The sequence below is a fragment of the Pelecanus crispus genome, chromosome 12 (genome assembly GCF_030463565.1).
Source record: "Pelecanus crispus isolate bPelCri1 chromosome 12, bPelCri1.pri, whole genome shotgun sequence".
NCBI classification, from domain to species: domain Eukaryota; kingdom Metazoa; phylum Chordata; class Aves; order Pelecaniformes; family Pelecanidae; genus Pelecanus; species Pelecanus crispus.
In genome coordinates, this window is record NC_134654.1 from 19025137 (window position 1) to 19041508 (window position 16372).

The following is a 16372-nucleotide window of genomic DNA, read 5'->3' on the forward strand; positions in this document are numbered from 1 at the left end:
CTATCCTCCGCAGTGGTGGCAGCGCAGATACACCCTCGGGCAACGCATAAAGCAGCCTTCCAGAACAGGAACACGAGCTGTTGCAATGCCCTACACTTGTTCTTTATTGTATGCTGTAGCCCAGCTTCTGACACAGGGGTTTTTTCACTCCTTACCTCTCTACCAACACTCCCAGTCAGGATTTGCCAGGACATCTTTTCATGTCACCCTGCATCATTTATCTTCTTACGTACGTGTTAGCTTTAGATCCCCTTTTATGCTATTGAGACCCTTTTACTCAGCTTCGGGAGGTTTCAGCAAGGGTGATGCTCCCAACTATCATAGCCAAGGGATTTAATAGTTTAATCACTGCGTTACAATTTCTTTTAAAAATGTACTGCTCAGACAAATGCAATAATGATACAGAATCCGTAAAGGCTTCCCACCCCCGTTCTTTTTAAGTCAGAAACTTTGATATCCAAACAACATAAATCTGGTCTCAAACCAGTGAAAGTTTTATTCTACTTACAATACATCCGTAGGCCCAGAACTGAATATGCTGTGGCAAAGTAATTGGAAAAAGATGTATAGGGGCCTATAGACAATGTTGCAGAAAAAAGCTATTGTGGGTAAAGATTTCACACAGTTTGTTTACTTAATGTAGGAATTTTAAAATTCCACCACTATAGCACCATTTCATTTTTTAACGTACTTAGAAAAACAATCATGAAGATCTAAGAAATAGCCCAGCAGCATGGCAAAAATACTTGGCATACATCTGATATATTCCAAACACGTAATTTACCTGTTCATTTACACCTAATTGATTAGTTTATCTACAAAAAACATACAACTGTAACCACTGCTTACAAAGATAGATATTAGTTTTGCCTTAGTATAAATATTTGTCGATGATTTCAATTTAATAGCCTTAGAGAAAATTAATCAGTTTGTTATAGATTCTTATGCTTGTGTTATGAGTTTACAATTCATAAAAGTATAAAGAGAAATATGGTAACTAGCAAATTCCTGTATACATAGCTCAGTAGCTAGAAAATTTTCCAGTTGCAGACTAAAACCGTATAGCAACTTGTTTCACAACTGGTTACTTAGGTTGAGGGAGGTTTGTATGCATCACCACAAACCTTTCTTAGCTTCAGCATTGTTGTTGTGCATTTAAAAAAAAAAAAAAAAAAAAGCTAAAAGGTGCCTCTTCTGCAAATAAGTTGTCAGCCAGTTATGGGGAAATTTACAATGAAAACCAAGATATTCAAACAAAACCAGAAAAAGCCCTCAAAGGAATGTAAAACCAGAATCCTGGAGCATTTAGAGTTATATTTGGAAAATTTCACCACTGATTTAAGAAGGCTTTGTAGACAATGCACATTCCAGCTGTGACAACTTAAACACATTACTGTTCTAGAAGAACAGCATCTAATCCCAATTTTTGCAAAAAAAAGTGATATGGTAAATTATTTTTCCCGGGTGTGGAGTACATTGCACAGAAAAAGTTACAAGGAAAACCATCCCCACAATATTATTCTGTTAAAGCATTGTGAGAGAAAGTAAAATAGCGATATGGAAATAATGAAACACATTGTTCATCCAAGTGAAAATGCAGTTTTCTAGAGGTCATTTAATGTTGACAGAATTCCCTCCTTGTTCCTTTAGCACTTTTTTATTGTTTCACAAAATATTTTTCTTCATAACATTTAGGAGATTTTCAGTAACTGAAAATGTTACTATTTCAATCATACTTTCAAAACAACTGCAAATTCCTAAAAGATGCCAAATACTTCAACTGCTTTGTAATAATAATTTTTCATTTTTCATACAATCCTCTTCTGGAGATGGAAAAATTGGATGCAAAGATCTTAACTTAAAGATTCCATGATATCAGAACAGAGATGACCAACTAGCCTTGTAACCTGACTACATGGCTGTTCCCACAAAAACTGAAAAAAATATTAAAACATTCTCTAAGTCATGATTTTAAAAACTATCAACGAACCAAGAGGAAAAAAACCCCTCTCTTTAACATGTCGGAGTTGAAGGGAGCCCAATGCGAGATCATTTATTCATGTGATTATTCCTTATAATGATTATTCATGAAAGAGTTGCACAAGTCAGCTCAGAATGGAGCTTCAAAGAACAGTCTTATTTTATTCTCTCTAACCTCAGGGTTCAAAATATCTCTATATGCTATTTTGTTTTATTGGTGCTCTGCATTATAATATATTGCATATTGTAATAGATGGAAAATCTAGTAAAACATGTTGTTTATTTAAATATGTATTTAACTGTAGTAATGATTGGAAATAATTAGGACTCCCAGGTATTTTTCTTCAAAATTGTAGTAATGCCCGGTAAACACAAAATATTTCTTTGCCTGCCTCTCTAAAATAAGAAAAAAGGTCTCAGCCCTTTCATAACTATCCATCAAAACAGCAATTCCAAATTTTGACCAGCTCTAAATTCGAATGTAGTAGTGAAAAAATTAACTTGACTGGAGATAACTGAATTGCAAAATGCTCGATAGCTTGGTTTAAAGTAGAAGAGGAAGTGAGAAGAAAATGTACTGTATTTTGTACTCATTTGAAATATGGAAGCACAATCTGCACTAAGCTTATAGCATTAGTAAATGTATCTGCTTTAGTACCATATTTCATGGTCAAATTATTGGTTTATGTTTCAGCATAGAAACATAATGAAGATTATACACAACAATTAGATCAAGCCACTAAAGCTAAGCAGTACGCTTGTAGTAGCAAACACGTTAAAAAAACAGAAAAAATCTCATCTTTATATACATTACCACTGATTCCCAGGACAATTCCTATAGAGCAAATAAATAATTCACTTTTCACCATCTCGACTCCTTAATGTTTTATGCAGTTCTCAGGAAGCAAAACTACCTTTGTTTTCCTCTAAGGATTTTATTTTAATAAAGTGACTTAAATTAGCCAAGAATAGCAAATTCTACGGTTTCTAAAATTTAGGAGTTGAAATTTGGGGGAAAGTAGCATTGTTCATATCCATTAGTTGTACAGTATGCAAAGAATATGTTATATCAGTACTCAGCTATCTACAGTGTCTTAGCTTCCATACTTTGGTTTTAACCTATTTAGACAAAGTGATTTGTGATACGATTACACAAGTAACTGACTCACTTCTCCAGCAATTATGCTGCAGCTTCATTCAACAGCTTAAACTCTCAAGCAGAGGTGTGGCCAGAAAAAATAAGGATGCTATCCAGGTATCCCTGAGAAATGCTTCTTATGTTATAAAAGCATTAGCTTACAAAATTTCAGTCAAAAAAATAGGACAGACCTGTTAACCATTTGCATGTTGCAATTTTTGGGTTTTTAAATGCAGTTTATTCTTAGGAATAGAAACACCTGGTTCTTTGACAGACATTGTTTGGTCCTGTGTTTGAGTTAATACAGTTATAGTGCGGGATTTTTTACATTTACATAAGATAAATTGTTTTATCTGTTGAAACAGACAACTCGTACTACTTTTTTTTTTGTTTCAGATAGCAAGTTCAATATGTACAACACACTGACTTAAATTCTTAAAGATAAGATGCCCATTCTTTCTTCTTCTCAAGTTTATTACCTCTCCTCCATAAATTCCCTTCTCTTAAGAACCATCACACATTCTTTTCAATTCTGAACTGCATAAAAATTTTCTACAGAAAGGTTCCACAGAATATACTTTGGTGTCAGTCCTATTAACTAGATAACAGCATCTGCCTAATGGAGTTATCACTTTATTTTAAAAATTCCCAGTCCTACGGAAAGAGTTTTGTACAATAACTGAAAATATGTTAGAAGGGGAGATACTATAAAAATTTTAAACTTACCACAATTACAGAGTAACAGTTGATGAACAGCTAGAAAAGTGTAACTTCACAAAACTTACCAGCTTGGTGACTTGAAAAAGATACACTGTTTGTATATTATGAGTGACCCTTTTGTCTCTGCTATTGTGACTAGAAAATGCTAAATAGCTCTTTCTTAGACACTTTATCTTATCCATCATGACAACAATACAGCAGATTACGAACTACAGCCACAAATCAAGATGTGGATCTGTGAATTATATAATTTAAAATCGAAATTCACACCATACTTCTAAGGATTTAAAAAGCACTTTTTTGCTCACAACACAATTTATTGCTTATATGCTGTAGTTTTACATAGCTAAGTCTACAAAATAATTAAATTAAATGAAAACAAACAAAAAATAACAGAAACATATAAGCTAGAATGTGATAACTTACAGAAGCAGCTCTTCTGCAATTAACATCACGATCAAATACTGCAGCAATAACCAATGCACTGAGGAAATAAAATATTGAGTATTAGTACCAAAAAAATGAGAGGAAATGTGTAATGTCATCATTTCAACATTTACACTTCTAAGCAGAACCATCAACATTTCCTCTAAGGAGCTTATTATTTATAAATACAAGCCTAAACTAAAACTTGAGTTGAAATAACCATGTACTTCCTCGTTTCTCTAGTTTGCTGTGGACTGTCCACAGCGTGAACAGACAACTGCCATCCTACTGTATCAAAGCAATTGAAGGAGTATGCAAATATATTTAACTGCATAGAAAGGTTTTCTATTTTAAATATAGCAGGAGTTTAAAACTTGGACATAACTATCATCTCTAATGTGAGACTCATACAGTGTAATTTTAAGTTAAAACTTGGAAATACAGTTTCTCAATAACCAAATGCACAGCAAGTCTTATGTAAGGCTTAAGCAAAAATAAAGTTAAGCAATGGAAACTTGCAGCTATCTCTACAAGATCACATTCTGTAAGTAACAAAAATCAGAAAACAATATGCAAATCCTGCTAAAAGGACCTACAAGATAAATTGCAAAGCAGTTTTTTAAAAAGGTGACCTGTAGCTACAGAGGCATGAATATACGAAACTATTTCTTTGTGCGCGAAGTCTGGTAACCCTGCACAGTTCAATTCTTCTATCTCAAAAGAACTGCTTTTAAAAGATATGCTACACAACAGAAGAGAGGGAATATATTGCAGCACACGAAGTCTACAGCTTTAGAAATCCACCTCCAGCATTCAATTAACTTCAGTGACAAATAAACATCACTTCAGGAGAATCATTTAAGCAGAAAATTATTCCTTTCAAACTCTGAAACTCTTCATTACATTATTTATTGACTCCAGGCAAAACAGGAAATAAATACTGGCTGAAAAGTAAATCTGCAATAGCTTTGCTTTAGCATAAAGATATTAATTACACTGATAATATCAAACTTCCCTGGGTAGTGGCTATCAGTTTCCTACAGCGAAGAATACTATGTTGTTAAAATTCACTGAAAAGCACAATCAATGTTGCCTCTGTAATTTAAGTTTATCTCCATTAAGGAAAACAAGAGACAGAAAGCAAGAATGAAATGAAAATAAACCCCAATAAATTGTTCTAAAGACAGTTAATGCTTTCTTACTGCTACTTGCATGAGCAATTCCTCTCTCTGCCACAAAGACATTACGTGATTATAAGACAAAAGGAGGTCATCCAAACGATAGCGACTGGAAGAGCAAATGTTTAGGAAGCATTCCATTAGGACGTAGCATACATGGCTAACTGCTGAAAAAGCACTGGGTCAAATACATCATCTTCATACTATGTTTGCTAATTTTCTTCTGTGGCATACAGAGAAATTTAAAAATAATTTTAAAAGGACATGTAGGAAGTATATAGTTTTAATGATATGAATAGTTCCCATAAATCTTTTAATTATAGACGAGAACATTCAAAAGTAAGGAATTGAATGAAAATCATCCTGGAAAGCAAAAAGAAGCAAATTTCTGTCTGGCATTTCCAATTATATGGACCATAAGATAAAACAGTATTTTGTCAGTTATGCAATATTTCAATATTGCTCTCTTCCGAGAAAACAAAAAAAAACCCAAACCACCAAAAAAAAAAACCCCTCATCGAGGCAGGAAGCTCAAAATCCAGAGTGTTGCCTTTACGGTGTCAAAGGTACCCTTGAAGCTAAGCGTTACGGAGTACTTCAGAAGACATGTGCTGGGTCGGACCAAAATCCTTCCAAATGATTATCTTGCCTCTGACAGTGGCCCAAAACAGACACTTAGGGATGAGTGTAAGGACATACATATTAAATATTAAAAACTGATTTGAAAGATTATGCAGTGTTTTCAAACTGGAAATGTTAAAAGACCATCACTGGAGAATAAATACTGCTCTTTGAATTTCATATTTAGACTTAAAATGTGGTTTATTAGATATAATGGAAAACAGTTTCATGTTATTATACACAACAAGAGTTCAGGTTATAATCAAATTGTGCTCTTCCATTTTTCCTTATTCTTCTGTTACCTTAAGACAAACCTATGTAAGTAAAACCAGCAAAACAACATACTGTCTATGTGATGCCACCCAAGTTATTCAGTGCTGCAACTGAATACCGCGTTTAAGAAAGACAAAAAAAAAAAATCCAGGAATTTTGTCATTGCCCCCATAGCCCCATTATATTCATAAATCCTACTGTAGTCACTGCTTTATGTTAATCCTTTCAATAGAAGTATTTTAAACTTATCAAACTACACGAATAATTTTTCAGGTTAATTCCTATTTGAAAATGCAGGCACAGTGTGCCGTAACACAGGGATTAGCAAGGAAAGCAACATGCCTAAGATGAAACATGTCTAAGGTGTCTTCACCTGTCTGCTTTGTCGTGGGAGTTTATGTGATACTCCACCAGGATTTCCTAACATAAAGAAACTGTTTATGTCAAACAAAGTGGGATAATTTTTTTTAAGCTAGTTCAAGAATCATGTCTTGACTTGCCTGAAATGTACCACACCTGACTACTAACAGGTAGAGCAAAGAATGCCTTTGCATCTTGCAGTCTCTATGAAACACCTTTTGTAGTTCCTTGAGGTATATTTACTCTGTATGCACAACAAGCTTTTAGGTGTACAATAAACACAAATGGACTTTAAAAAGCAAGTTGCAATTCTATCAGTCAACTAATAATTCTCCCTTTCTTCCCCATCCCTTCCCCTCTCCCCCAAGTAGTCACTTAACTGGCTTCAGGGAAAGTTAAAAGGACTCAAAGCACTTTAGCAGCTCACTTCCTCAGCCCAACACTGATCTCATTACCTTCCCCTGACAAGGCAGAAAGAATCAGAGAGCAGAGGCCAGCCAGGTGATAGACATCAGAACACAGAAATATCAGAAATATCAGGTTACCCTCTCCTTATAAGCACCAGATGTACCACACAATAAATCTGAATTTCCTTTGTCACCTGTACGAGGCACTTCTAGTCTATACTAGTCACAAGCAGCAAGAAGCTTATCCTATTGCTAACCTCTGAGAATTTGCTACTATTAATTCAAGCATACCACCCTGAAGCTGCAGGAGATAAAAAAATAAACTCTCAAACCTCTTGCCAATTTGGCACAAAACCAAAATTTCCTTCCTGAGCCCAAAAAAGGGAAAAGTCTAACTTGTAACAGGACAGAAAACTCTCCTCCCTACTATACATTAGGGAAGGGAAGGCGTGATAATCATCACAATCAAAACAGTTTTGAACAATCCACACAAGTTAGGAAAAGGAGGCAAGACCAGAATCAGACCCGAGTCTGCTGAGAGCTGCTGCTGCAAACAGCCCTTTTCACACCACCATGCCAGTACCGCAACTGCAACGGCTACACAGTGAGCTGGATGATGAAAACAGATCTAGGCTCAATTAATTTGTCTTTTGCTAGCTTTTTTTAAAAAAAAAAAAAAACAGAGAAGCTCCCCTATTCACTTTATCCCATACAGCTGTGCTATGCTCAACTGCAGGAGCAAGCAGGTGAAGGAGCAAGCAAAACAGCCTGCTTCAGCCAGCACTGCTAGGGGAAAAAGCCCTTCAGACTACAGTCTCAGATTTAATTCCTCCTGTTTATCTAGGCAAGGAGAAAGTCTAAGAAAAGGAGAAACGCGGTGACCATTCCCACTTCTACGCTGCATACTTCCACAGTCCCTCTAACCCAGCTCACACTGAGCTCTTACACTTTTCCTAGCCACCCAACATCCTACACTGTTCAGTGTGTTACTCCGGTCCCAAAGTTGTGGGGTAAAATGATGAAAGTATAATAAATACACATGTAGAAAAGAGCAATAAGAAAAATGCTTAGAACATGAGTTACAAATGCTGCTATTAAAAAAAAAAAAGAAAAAAAAAAACAAAACCAGAAAGGCATATGATGACCCTGCAGGAAATAACTTTACACAAGTGCAAGACACAGTAGGCTCACAACTCTCTTCTGAAGGCAACATTCAAATACATAAAAGAAGAAAGCTATTCTCAATATTTCATCATGGTACAAGATGTAGCTCAAAGCAACGCTTCAGATTTCCCCAATTCTGCAGGACAATCTTGCCCTGGAGCAAGCTACATCATTCATCCATAGCCACACCTTCCTTCCCCCCCCCCCCCCCCCTTCAAAAACAACACACCACCGCAGGGAAGACAAAGCTGCCTGTACTGTATGCACTATTTGTATTAGCATTCTGCTGAACAGGAGATAGCAATTAGATCTTTCCAAATAACGATTCATTTATTGATTACCTACACCACTGAATGACAGATAAATGAAGCTACATTCTGACTATGCAACAGTTCCAAATAATTAAGATAGCCAGCAACAATTTAATCGCTATAATTGTATAATAGAGTAGAAGTATGTTTTCCTTTTTATTTTTTGTTTAGGTTTTAAACAAAACAGCTCAGCTTCTTAGTGTGCACCTGACAGTTTACAGACAGCAACTTCCACACCCAAGGGGGCAGGAATCAAATTACCTGTATTTCCAAGTTATTAAATTATGTTTAACTTTCCTCATAGGTAAGCTTAAAAAGACCACATGCATGTAGAGACCGGGAAAGAAAAAAATCTCGGTCAGGTAGTGCTTTTATAAAGATATGCTTGAATAGCAACCTCGGTACATGCATTTCAAAACGTAGTAAGGTTATCCTGCAACAAAAGTGTCGTTTCATCTACTTTGCCAGGAATTTTCTTTTTGTGGTCCTGTAGTTTGAATGGATCAGGCAAGGTTTTAGAAACCAGTTTAACTCGACTTTAAAAAATAAATAAACAAATGTGAGTAAGTTTATCTTGTTGAAATATGGATAGAGAGAAGATACTGACATGTAAAAATACGAGCAAGTACTATTAGAAATACTCTCAGGCAAGTATTTCTAATACATGTTCTCTATCTTTTTTCTTTTTTTTTTCCTCCCTTCAAAGAAGAGTGGTAAGGTTGGAAGGAGAAGGGCTGATCGATGATCTACAGCAATCTACGTTTGTACCTAACAATTTCATCACTTAATAACAGAAGATTCATAAGAAAGCAGAGAAGAAACAGCTATCACTGAATATGGATACAAATATTTATTTTAAAACAGTCATAAATTTTACTAAAGAAATAGATTTTATGGAGTTTAAGGTGATTTTTCACCAGTCAAAAGTGAAGTATCTATGTCCCTTGACTACTGAAAACACAGAAACCAATGTCTTTCCATTACACGATGATACAACTTTGCAGGGGAGAAAAGCTAACACCCCCCCCCAAAAAAACCCCGAAAAACACCGCCACCACCACGAACTTACCCCTCTGCTTTAATTTGTAACTACTGTACCACAGTGTGACTGGGTTGTGGGGCAGGACCCTGCTTAAGTAGCATACTTCTGTGTTTTGGTACCCAAGTGAGTTTCCCGACGAGATAAACTAACGTGTGCCAAAGGCCACAACATGAAGTAGGAAGACATGAAGCAGCTCACTGTTTAACTCAACAACTTCTAGCTACCACCGCTGCGCTTAAAACTGGCTTGCCTTTCGAGTCTGAGTGTAGCAACCAGCTACTTATGCTCCAAGTTCAGCATTATCTGTGTTCCTCCAGCCACTTAAAGAGCAGTGTTAAAGACTGTGAATGCAGGATAAACCATTTGTGATTTTTAGCACCAAGACAAAGCAAACAGTTCAGGATCACAATCACTCATTACGTTTTTTTAAGGAGGTAGTATTTTCCTCTCAGGTAAACAATTTATTATTCTTCTATAAGAATCTAATAGTTTGTATTCTTATATGGGCAGACATTTTTGCCGTGTAATTCAGCTCACAATGGATATTATGTACTTTGTTTCAAAATGCTGAGTTCTGCATTTTTTAAGGGTAGCAGCAATTTGCTTGTGGCTAGAAGTATGACTCCTCTTTAAGTAAAACAGTGACACACCTAAGGCTAGATTTAAAAAAAAGCTGTATGTAATTATCGGCTTGCTGACACAATAGGTGAAACTGTGTGTCATACTTTATTTGAATACTTTTTTTCACCGTTTCTCTTTGGAGTGGCAATTCTACCTTCAAGAGTTGATTATATTTAGAAAAGGTATGGCCAACATAACTACAAAGTTTTTAAGTGAAGCCATAATATAGCATTAATACTTGCTAAAATACTGTGCAGCTTTGTTAGAAAACTAAGCATATACAAGCCACAACACCTTACAACTGATCATAAGCAATTTTCAGCTTCCCCCTTGCCATCCACCCTGTGTTTCTCTCCAATTGAAGCTGGCATAGCTGGCACATCCATAGTGTTAATTGGTATTACTACTATAGGTAGAAGATACAAATTATTTTCATTTGACATTTTCCTAAAATGAAAGAAGAATTTATTTCCAGAACAGTCTGAAAGCTAAAAGACAGGAGCTTCTTCAGCAACATAACCTCCTTCATACCTGTCCACAAGTTCCCACTAACAGCTTTGTGACAGTAAAACAAAATACCACAAACCGTGAAAAATCAAAATGGTGAGCTTGCATCTAACGTATGGAGAACAACATTGTTTTGCACCATGGTAGGGGGAAAGGAGTAAAAGAAATATATTGCTCAAAGCATTGTGAACAGCAGAACAGATCAGAAGTCTGATCAATAGAAGGCTTACACACTCACACCTAGGCTTTTTTAAGTTTCACAAGGAACAAGCTTGCCAGACCTTAAAAGAAACCTTAAAGTTGTTCAACTAAGAGGATGGAAGCAGAGGATTTATTTTCATAAGGCTGCTGACCAAATCCACAAAAAGCACCAGTTTTGAAACAGACTTTAGTATTGGTATGGTTATACTCATCCTGAAGATTTGCTCGCAGTGAGAACATAAATGTATTCCTGCGAGTTTAAAGATAGCAGTAAATAACTCTGCACAGCTGGTAACAGCCTGCTAGAAACATTTGTTAACATTCTGGTCGTGGATGTCACTGTGTCTTCATTGCTACCATTACCTGAGCTGGTTAGATTAAAAATAGGAATATAACCCAAGATGTAATCACATGATTATTTCACTGTGTGAACACATCTTTAGGTACCTTTATGTTAAGAATTTCATACTATATATAATTTACCGTGAACTCAGCTAGAAGGGAATTAAATATGACCCTTTGAAAGAAAGTATTTCTTTAATAACTTACTATGGCAAATATCACTATTTCTAGCATGCTTAACTGAAGCAGGTCTACTCTGAAGCACTGCATTCTCTTTCTGAAAGTCATCCAGAAACAGTGGATGGCATCATGTTCTAGCACAGCTTGGTGTTACAAGACTGTTGTGGTTTAGCCCCAGCCAGCAACCAAGCACCACGCAGCCGCTCACTCACTCCCCCTACCCCAATGGGATGGGGGAGAGAATCGGAAGAGTAAGAGTGAGAAACACTCCTGGGTTGAGATAAGAACAGTTTAATAACTGAAATAAAGTAAAAGAGTAATGATGATAATAACAATATAATAATGATGATAATAATAATAATAATATACAAAGCAAGTGATGCACAATGCAACTGCTCACCACCCACCGACTGATACCCAGACAGTTCCCAAGCAGCGATCGCTGCTCCCCGGCCAACCCCCCACAGTTTATATACCAAGCATGAGGTCACATGGTATGGAATAGCCCTTTGGGCAGTTTGGATCAACTATCCTGGCTGTGCCCCCTCCCAGTTTCTTGTGCACCTGGCAGAGCATGGGAAGCTGAAAAGTCGTGGACTAGCATAAGCAGTACTCAGCAACAGCTAAAACATCAGTGTGTTATCAACATTCTTCTCCTACTAAATCCAAAAGACAGCACTGTGCCTGCTACTACGAAGAACATTAACTCTATCCCAGCTGAAATCAGGACAAAGACTCCTCTCCTTTAGTATCTATGCTACTGTAGATGAAACATCATCAAAACAACATGAAACTGCTTATCAGAGACGCGAGGCTAAGATGTCTTAGAATTTTTTGTCTGTTTTGGAGAAAAGACATGACAGCTGAAAAAAGGAACAAAACAGCGTTTGGCCTTAAGAAATTTGACAGCAGGTTCTTAGACAGAAAGATTTTATCAAGGTCTCAAAAAACCCCAGGAGTATCACACAGATAAGAGACACTGTTGTGTGACCCTGCATTAAAGGACCAGCACTGGAAAGTGAGGATACAAGGATGAAGAACAGCAGACACCACCAAGGGCACAGTGCACCAGGATCAAGGAATAAAAATGGATATGTAAGGCTAACAGACTGCCCCCAAGAACTTTAAAAACAGGTTTTAAAGAAGAAAGAAAAAGTCACATATTCTTTGAGCTAAGTAAGTTATCCTGTGTTTCCACACAAGGCTTTTTGGATGAGGATTGAAATAGTTCTGTCAGCAATCTGGAAGCAAGGCAGCTCCTAGAAACTGAACCAGATATCCAGGACCACAAATCACTGTATAGTCCAATTTTTTTTCCCCCTTTTAAAAAGATAATACTGAATGACTACTGATCAAAACCCCTCTGACCGAGACAAAGATGCCTGAGTTGCTGCTATCAATGGTTGTACTAAAAGTCTGCCAAGAAACTGTTAGAAGCTACCTCTTTGTGTTTGCAGGGCAAATCACCCATTAAAGACACCTTGAAATGTCAGCCAGTGTGCTGCCAACAAAAAGACTAAATGCTAAAGAGAGAATCCCACAAGCAAATAGGAGGAAAAGCACGAGACAAAAGAAAAAAGGTAATACCAATTTGTATCTGCAAAAATATCATCAGTATTAAGTGAAGAGCTGCAACCAAGTTCTAGTCCACCATTGCAGTATCACAGATTTTGATTTGGAAATCTTTTGAAAATTTTACTTTTGAAAGTCCTTTGAACCAGAAACCATAGATTGAAAAAGAAGTACATGCATGTGTTTCCATTGAACTGTAAGTAGAGTTTAGTACTGTGGTCATTCTGGACTGGGGTATGCTATAAAAAAGAAGGTATCAAAAGAAAAAAAAAAAATTCATGCATTTGTTAACTTTAACTAAAACACCTTATTATTTACAATAAAAATGCCATTATTCAAAAGTGATACGTTACTAAGAATTCAGAATCACTGTGTAGAGCTCAAGCTCCTACCACTTTCAGCAACTGAAAGTGATTTTATTACTCACAATAATCTTCGAATTGGAACAGTTCGAAACGAAAATCATAAATTGTACAGAAGAACCGGGAGGCTCCAAAATGGCTATGTGGAGAAGAGCTGAAGTGTAGTTTATTCTTTTAGACCTAACCTGCTCAACTTGCAGGTTGTAAGCTGGTCAATAAAGACATGCTATATTCTTTGCACAATACCCATCTGACAAAGTAACAAAACTCCTGGATCATTAGAAAGAAGCATTCGCCTGAAAAGGTAGGAAGTAACTTCTTCCATAAGTTTTATCTTCTCATATTTCCAGCTCTTTATGACTCCATAAAGCAACTCCCCAATTTTAGAGTGGTTTGTTATTTCTACCTCTACTGCACTAAGGTTCCAAATGTTCTTAAACTTCCTGAATCAGTTTCCCTGTGCTAACCATAAAGCAGGTGATTAAGCAGACAACAGATGACACCCCCTCACTCAAAGCCTCCACTAATTTCTCTGAATCTTCTTACAGTGAATCTCTTTGGATTTTTCTTTGGTTTTCTTATGACAGAAAACCAGAAGGAAATGAAGTCATCACACTTGAGAAGGAAATATTTAGATGCATTTCAATCCAAAAAGTTAAACTGCATCATACCGCAACAGGAAGACATTTTAGACTTCAACAATTACATGGAAAGGCAATGGTATTGTTTATGTCATTGTCATCCCACCCATAGTCAATTCTTTATCTTTTATTCAGCATATCTGTTAGCATGAATCAACGACCTTTAGTAAAAATTATCATAGAGAAACAAAATATCCATTCCTTGGCAAACAATATCCAGACATCAATGAATTTCACTCATGTTATATGGGACACACCAGCTACTTTTTAAGCATGAAGATATTTCCCCTAAATGGATGTATCACTTTTGGTCAATATCTAATTTTAAATGTCTTAAATACAGAGCATTAGAATCTTAGATTAACTTTTAGAAGATACAGGATTAGACTATTAGATTAACTTCTAGCTCCTTCCTAATTTTGAATAGTTTTTAAAAATTAACTGTAAATAGCTCAGTTTCTTATTGCCACAACTTACCTTGAAATCTGATTAATAAATGGTATCAGTTCTCCAGGGTCGTAAGCACGAGCAAAGGCCCAGCACACATAGCAGGCTGCATCTCTCACATTGGAACCCACGCTACATGCCCCCCTCTTCTCATCATATGTCAGTGCTTTCAAAATGACAGGAACAACTGTTAAATTAAAAAAAAAAAATATACAAAAGCATCAATTAGGACCATACAGTGAACCAAAAAAAAAAAAAAAATCTGTAAGAGCATTCAGTGATCATTAGAGAAAATGCACAGAGTGGAGTTGTGTGTGCTGAAAGAAAAGAAAGCATGGCTGTCAATACGTGAAATTTTGAAGTTGATTAGAAGGAAGAGGTTTTTTTCTAATACACTATTTTGTTTCTTTGTCAGTAGCAGGTTTTTTTTTTTTTAATTTCCTTTACATATATCCTCACACAATGAGGATTAAAGCAAGTGGGTTACATAAGAAGTAACACGGATATTACTTATTACTCAGTGATACATGTTCAGAAGTCAAAGTAATTTTAAAATGCAAAGTTTTAAGAAGTGTCCACTTTTTAAAGTACTGGACTTTAAATATTATAGCAGCATCTATCACTAGAAAAAAATATTTCTTAAGAAATACAGTATTGTAACTACCATAAAAGAATCAGTATCCATCTATTAGCAGGCAACATTTATCACAGTAGAAGTCCTAATATGACAAATTCTTCTAAATTAACAATGCTTGTGAATCATCAATATACCAATCTTGAAAAGGACTTAAGTATAGTTTTTGCATAATCTTAAAGCAAAGTGACATGTTTGACATCATTCTTGCATTAAGCAAGTAAGCTGTGATATTTTATTCCCCATAGAGCTGTTACTTTGAGTGACTTCAATGCAGTGTTTTAAGCTTGAACCTACCAGCACTGCCAACTGACAGAATATGTATAAAACTGCAGTGTAGCCTAGGAATGCAAACAGATGGGCTTTACTCTCATTTCTGCTTAGACATCAAAAACGACGACGACTACATGCCTCTTCACCAGCACAGAATGATTTAATGCAAGACCAGAAGCCTTTGATGAAGAACATTTTAAATAAAGTCAATGCCTTTTTTTCCTATCAGTCATGTTAATTATATCAATTTCACCAACATACCAGTTTTTGTTAGACAGTGAGAAAAGAAGATGGAGACATTTGCATCCTAAACAGCAATATGGAATCATGCACTGCACTTCAGAATGTATTCAAAATGCACTTCCATTAACTCTAATGCCCAAATTTGCAAATGCTGTCTCATGAAGCCCAGCAGAGAGATTCAAGACAAAAGCAGCTGACAGCTATCCTGGGAAGGTGCTTTTTATTTCTCAGTCACGCTTATTTGGGATGGTGAGGACAGGGAGAGACACTAAAACACAGGACAACATTTCACAGAAACTAAACTATACTCCAGACTTAGTGTTACACTTGATGAATCCTATTAGTTACAGGAATTGGAAAAAAGCAGCAGCAGGAATACACTGTGTTTCTGAATGGAAATAATATACTGTGTAGTCTTGAGAATATTCCCCTTCTCCTTACTGACCTAGAGAATCATCCTCAAGTGACAGTGTCAGGATCTCTTTAACGACATACATGCCCCAGAACACAAGGAGAGTTCTGGGAGAAGAGTGGCATTACCTGTGTTCATTAAACAAATCACGATCCAAAAATCAAGCGATACAATAGCTATATTATCCAAGGCAGCTCTTCGAAATGCATGTATCAAGCGTTGCTTCCTGATTTAATGGACAACCTGAGAAACTCTGGACTGAGTATGTTCTAGTGAATAAAGGCCCAAAAGCCACAGACCTCAATATAACATAGGTC

The 16372-nt window shown here is 36.2% G+C and overlaps 1 protein-coding gene across 1 annotated transcript in view; it reads right to left on the minus strand.

Annotated features, from left to right (window-relative positions):
- Positions 1-16372, minus strand: part of TBCD (tubulin folding cofactor D) — a 133719-nt gene that overhangs the window by 62816 nt on the left and 54531 nt on the right. The window contains exons 14-15 of the mRNA XM_075719382.1: positions 14524-14680; positions 4265-4322 (exon numbers count right to left, since the gene is read on the minus strand). Of these exons, the coding sequence (XP_075575497.1) occupies positions 4265-4322; positions 14524-14680 (215 nt within the window). The remainder of the gene's footprint in view (positions 1-4264; positions 4323-14523; positions 14681-16372) is intronic.